Below are 5,785 nucleotides of genomic sequence, written 5' to 3'. Positions count from 1 at the left end.
CTGCTGTTGGGTGGGATTGTCTTCCCTTTGAGGGGCTTTTTCCCCTCTCCTGGGCTGCTTTGCTGGCAGGCGTCAGGGCTTGGAGGTACCAGTGGGAATATTTCCCTTTCTAATTTGTTGTCACAAAACACTGAGCCTGCTCTAGCTGCTTCCAGCATGTCCCACCTGCCAGCTTCACTTGAAATGCCACAGCCTGCTGGCATGTGGTGGCAGTGAGGCAGGGATGGGATGGAAAGCAGCTGCAGTGCTATCTCCTCCATGGGAGCCTGGCACCTTGCCACCAGGAGAGGAGGCTGAGCAGGGAAACCCAAGGGTTTTCCCACCCAAGTTACTGATTCCCAAACTCCCTCAGTGACACCCTGAAATCAGCCCCTTGAAATTCTGCCCGCAAGGCTGATTATGAGCAGGGGCTGGTTATTGCCTTCCCGAGGGCTCAGCCCTGGTGTCCTGCAGCCTCTGGCTTCTGCTGCCCTGTGCCGGTGCTGAAGCCATGGGCTTGGGTGAGTGTCCCAGCTGTGGGGCACATCCCCCCGTGCAGTCTCCCAGGAAGCTGTCTTGCCTGTGCAGGGTGAGGGGAAGGTGGGTTTGCCAAGAGAGAGCTGGTGAATTGATGGGTGACCTTGATCTGCAGGATTTAATGTCCCCTGCAGCTCCCGTACGTCATGGGCAGGCAGGGTGGGGGGGTGTGAGTTGTGCAGGGGGTGACATCAGGGTGCTCTGACGTGGGACACTGCTCTGTTTGCACAGACCTCCTCCGTGAGCCTGGGCAATGCCACCGTGGTGGCATGTGTGAGTGCTGCTTCACCAGTGCTGTCCCTCAATGCCACCCAGAACTGCAGCACAGGTATGAGGCGTGGGCACCCACCATCACCTCGGGGCTTTGCTTTTAGACCTCACGAGCTGCTGGCTGATCTGAGGCTCTGGGGGGTGTTCCAGGGAAGCTGATTTTGGCACACACCCTCCTAGGGTCCTTGTGCCCAGGGTGCGGGGGTGCAGGTGCTGTTCTGGCACCAGCAGTCAGTTTTCTCCAAAGGAGGGTCTGGTTACTGGCTGGAGCTCTTCCAGCCTCGTTGGCAGGAGGTTTGGGGATGGCCAAGGCATTGCTGGTGTCAGGGAAGCTAAGCTCTGCACTAGAGAGCTGGCCAAACTAATAGGCTCTTCCAGGTGCCCTGTGCTGTCTAGGCAGGTACCAAGAGCAGAGATGAAATTAAAAACAAGGGTCTTGGAACAAGGTTCCTCTCCATCCCCCTGCTGCCTCCTGAGGATGGGAACAAGGAGCCACAGGAGTATTGATTCCTTCACAATCAGTCTCAGCCTGGGTTTGCTGGGGGCCCTTCTCCCCTAGTGCTGGCCCATCACAGCACCCTCTTCTCTTAGCTTTTTTCCAGGGCTACCCTCTGAGCCTGAGCACGTCCTCCGCAGAAGCGATGCTGCTCGTGCTGTACCCGCAGACTGACAACTGGTTCCTCTCCCTGCAGCTCATCTGTCCGAGGGGCCAGGGGTGAGTCTGGTGTCTCAGCCCCCCTCAGGCTGCCTCTGAGCACTCTGCCTCCGTGTCCCACTGCCCTGGGCTGGCCCGAGCAGAACCAAACCTGTCCTCACTGCTGTGCTGTGGGCTCCTCTCACCTGTTAAGGGTGAAGCTGTGGGTGCAGAAGGGCAGGGAGGTGGGTGGCATTGCCAGCCTGCTCTCTGCTGAGCACCCATGCAGCTTCTCTGGTGCCAAGCTGGCCTGTCTCATGCAGACTGTGGGTGGCAGAGCCTGCCTGGATGAGCTTCCCCTTCCCCAGCTGGATTTTGGGGTGATACATGGGTACATGAAAATGCTCCTCCCTCTTTTGAGGGTTCTCTGAGGTGCAGGCAGCTGTGCCCATAGTCCTGCAGTTTGCCTCCCTGCTGGTTCCTTGTGCAAGGACCAAGCACGGGCTGTAACACAGTGCTGGCTACCAGGACCTGCTGGGGGGCTCTGGAGAGAGCTGACTCCCCCCTGCAAAGGGGCTTGGCAGTCCAAGTGGAGAGGACTCCACTCCCAGCTCTTGGCAGGGATGGAGCAGATCCCAAGACAGTGGGGAGCTGGCATGGATGAGCGTGGCCTGGCCCCGTGGAGCAGCCTGCTCCCTGGGGACAAGGCTGCCCCAGCAGAGCAGGGTGCCCACACGACCTGCTCACCTCGCAGGGGCTGTAACGCCGCGGAAGCCAAAGTGACCATCTTTGCATACCTCACCCCCTGCTTCAACGACTGTGGGCCCTACGGGCAGTGCAGCCTCCTGAGGAGACAGGGCTACCTCTACGCTGGCTGCAGCTGCAAGGCTGGTGAGTGCCCTTCCCTGGGAAGCTTTGCTGTCATCCCCCTCCTTCACGGGGGGAGGCCTCATTTTGGGGTGGTGGTGTTTTGGAAAGAGGAGCCTGGGGTTTGCTACGGCTGCCAGGAGCAGCCTGGGGTCACAGCTCCTGCCCAAAGAACCCTTGGCAGCCGTGGTGGCTTCTTTGGGAGCATCCTGACTTCCCCAAGGTGTGTCAGGTTCTGGGAAGCACAGAGCACCCCAGGGGAAATGGGGGATCAGGCTGAGGACAGCTTTCTGCTGACTGGTCATTTTGCTTCCAGCCTGGTGACCCCCAGGACTTGCAGAGGTGCTTCTGAGCATCCCCAGAGAGGTCAGGGTGCCAGCAGGGCTGCCCAGAAGTGCTGCTCCCAGAGCTCTGTGCTCAGAGCCGTGTGTTACACAGGGTCCTGGTGTGGGATGTGATGAGGCTGCAGCTCCTGCCAGAAGCCAGCTCACAGGCCAGTCCTTAGTCTCAGAGGTGCCCCTGGAGGGGAACATCTGTGTCAGCTGCTAATTATCCTAATGGGATGAGAAGACTGGGTGGGAGGCAGTGGTGAAGGGAAGATGATAGCTCTGCTGTGCTCGGGTGGGTGCACGTGCCTGTTCTCAGCAAGAAGGAGAAGGCAAAATGTGGTTCCCTGCTGCTTTGGTCCTGAGCCAGGACATCCCCTGCTGCAGGGGGGTGAGGGGTGAGCTGGAGAGAGCAGCAGCCCAATTTGCCCGAGGGGTGCCAGGTTCTGGGAAGCACTGAGCACCCCAGGGGAGCTAGGGAAGGAGGCTGAGGACAGCTTTCTGCCAAACCACTCGGAGCAAAATACCTCTTCTGCATGTTTGTGGCCCAGAAATAAACCAGAGGAAGCAGCTTCCTTGAGCTCTGCCTGGCAGGAGCCAGCGAGGGGGCTGAGCTGCTGGCTTGGGCTCTAGGGGCACTTTGATGGGACAGATGTGACTTTTAACTCTGCTTGTTCGCCACGGGGTGCCCTGTGCCTGATGTCCTTTCCCCAAAAGAAGGGCACGGGCATGTTGACCTTGAATTAAAATAATGAAATTGCAAAAAAAACCCAAAACAAAACAAAAAACAGGGCAGGTTTGTGTTTGTAGAAGACTCTCTGTGCAGTCTTTGGTGTCCCATCAGCAGACTGAGAGTTGCACCTGGTTTCAAGTCTCAAGCACCCACTGTCCCCTGGGAAGTTTTCAGACTGGGCAGACCTGGATGTTGTCCTGGGCTGAGGCAGCAGGTTTGGTCGCCCTGGAGAAGAGGTGTTTGAGGGGGATTGAATCCCACCTTCCACTGCCCACGGGGCTGACAAGGACTCTAGAGCCAGGCTCTTCTGGGAGAGCACAGGGAAAGGGCAAGAGGCCCCAGACACAGCAGGAAGGAAACCTCAGATGAATCCAAGCAGACAAGTTTCCCCCTATCAGAGTTGTTCAGCTTTGCACAGTATCCAGGTCTCCATCCTTGGAGATCTTCAAAACTCAGCTGGGCAAGGCTCAGAGCACCCTGAGCTGGCTCTGCAGTTTGCCCTGCTGTGACAGGAGCCCATTGGCTTCCTCAATGTGGTGGATCCTTCTCCAGTCTGGTTCCTGGGATCTGTAGGGATCTTACACCATCATCTGAAGCATCTAAGCCTCAAAGGCAGAATGGAAACCTGCAAGTAGCACTTGGGTGGAGTTACCATGGGGATGGAAAGTACCAGCCTGAGAACAGGAGTGTGAGTGGCTGATGGAGGAAGGGAGAGGAGGCTGGGAGCTATTCCTGGGCTGCCACGGCTTCTGGGAAGTCCAGGCTCCTGCTGTGTGCCATGGGAAGACAAGGCAGGGCATGCAAGGTCCACACAAGCCTCTCTGCTCTGCAGGTTGGGGCGGGTGGAGCTGCACGGACGATACCAAGGCCCAGTCAGTGGGAGCACAGAACCTGGCCACCCTCCTGCTCACCCTCAGCAACCTGATGTTCCTGCCGGCCATAGCGGTTGCTGTCTATCGCTACTACCTGGTGGAGGCCTCTGTCTACACCTACACCATGTTCTTCTCCACGGTAGGGATTGCCTTTTGTTGGGTCCCCTGCCAGCTCCCCCTGAGCGTCAGGGATGCTGCATCAGACTTGGGGTCCTTGGTGGAGCAGTCCATCCTGGAGGTCCACAAGGATCATTGGACAAACACCTCCCTGGACATGTCCTGCCCCTTCAGAGCTTGGCAGGGTGTTGCTTCCACTGGGCTCTTCCACTCACAGTGCAGGTGCTCATGTTTGGGGGTGTGACCCCTGGGAGCTGAGGTGGGCTGGGAGCACTGCAGACTGGAAGGCTGGTATCCCAGGAGCTGCTGCTGGGCGTGCAGGCTGATGGCTGCTCTCCTCTGCTTTCTGTAATGCCACGAGGGTTTGGTGGAGCTTCCTGGAAGCACTGCCAGGACAGATTGTGGTCACCACGGGTTGGGTTGAGCCTTCTTCTGCCTATCCTTCCCAGAAAGCTGTGTGCTGCTGCCTTGCTCATGCCCAGCCTTTGCTCTTGTCCCCGGCTGCAGTTCTACCACGCGTGTGACCAGCCTGGTGTGGCAGTGATGGAGCTGCACGGACGATACCAAGGCCCAGTCAGTGGGAGCACAGAACCTGGCCACCCTCCTGCTCACCCTCAGCAACCTGATGTTCCTGCCGGCCATAGCGGTTGCTGTCTATCGCTACTACCTGGTGGAGGCCTCTGTCTACACCTACACCATGTTCTTCTCCACGGTAGGGATTGCCTTTTGTTGGGTCCCCTGCCAGCTCCCCCTGAGCGTCAGGGATGCTGCATCAGACTTGAGGTCCTTGGTGGAGCAGTCCATCCTGGAGGTCCACAAGGATCATTGGACAAACACCTCCCTGGACATGTCCTGCCCCTTCAGAGCTTGGCAGGGTGTTGCTTCCACTGGGCTCTTCCACTCACAGTGCAGGTGCTCATGTTTGGGGATGTGACCCCTGGGAGCTGAGGTGGGCTGGGAGCACTGCAGACTGGAAGGCTGGTATCCCAGGAGCTGCTGCTGGGGGTGCAGGCTGATGGCTGCTCTCCTCTGCTTTCTGTAATGCCACGAGGGTTTGGTGGAGCTTCCTGGAAGCACTGCCAGGACAGATTGTGGTCACCACGGGTTGGGTTGAGCCTTCTTCTGCCTATCCTTCCCAGAAAGCTGTGTGCTGCTGCCTTGCTCATGCCCAGCCTTTGCTCTTGTCCCCGGCTGCAGTTCTACCACGCGTGTGACCAGCCTGGTGTGGCAGTGATGTGCATCATGGACTACGACACGCTGCAGTACTGTGACTTCCTGGGCTCTGTGGTGTCCATCTGGGTGACCATCCTCTGCATGTCCCGGGTGAAGAAGATCCTGAAATACGTGAGTGTCAGGTAACCCCATGTGGCAGGGCCATACCCAAGCCAGCCAAGCCACAGGTGGGCGTGCTGAGCCCTCTCCTGGCTGGATTTCACTTACAAATGACCTG

General features: G+C 58.2%; 1 protein-coding gene across 1 annotated transcript in view; it reads left to right on the top strand.

Annotated features, from left to right (window-relative positions):
• TMEM8A (transmembrane protein 8A) overlaps positions 1 to 5,785 on the top strand; it is a 15,296-nt gene that overhangs the window by 7,572 nt on the left and 1,939 nt on the right. The window contains exons 8-12 of the mRNA XM_009995521.1: positions 748 to 844; positions 1,378 to 1,501; positions 2,175 to 2,311; positions 4,179 to 4,357; positions 5,533 to 5,679. Of these exons, the coding sequence (XP_009993823.1) occupies positions 748 to 844; positions 1,378 to 1,501; positions 2,175 to 2,311; positions 4,179 to 4,357; positions 5,533 to 5,679 (684 nt within the window). The remainder of the gene's footprint in view (positions 1 to 747; positions 845 to 1,377; positions 1,502 to 2,174; positions 2,312 to 4,178; positions 4,358 to 5,532; positions 5,680 to 5,785) is intronic.

The sequence above is a fragment of the Chaetura pelagica genome, unplaced genomic scaffold, assembly GCF_000747805.2.
Source record: "Chaetura pelagica isolate M959 unplaced genomic scaffold, ChaPel_1.0 scaffold124, whole genome shotgun sequence".
Classification (NCBI taxonomy): Eukaryota; Metazoa; Chordata; class Aves; order Apodiformes; family Apodidae; genus Chaetura; species Chaetura pelagica.
Note: the sequence above shows the minus strand (reverse complement) of the source record. Positions and strands in the feature narration are given on the sequence as shown.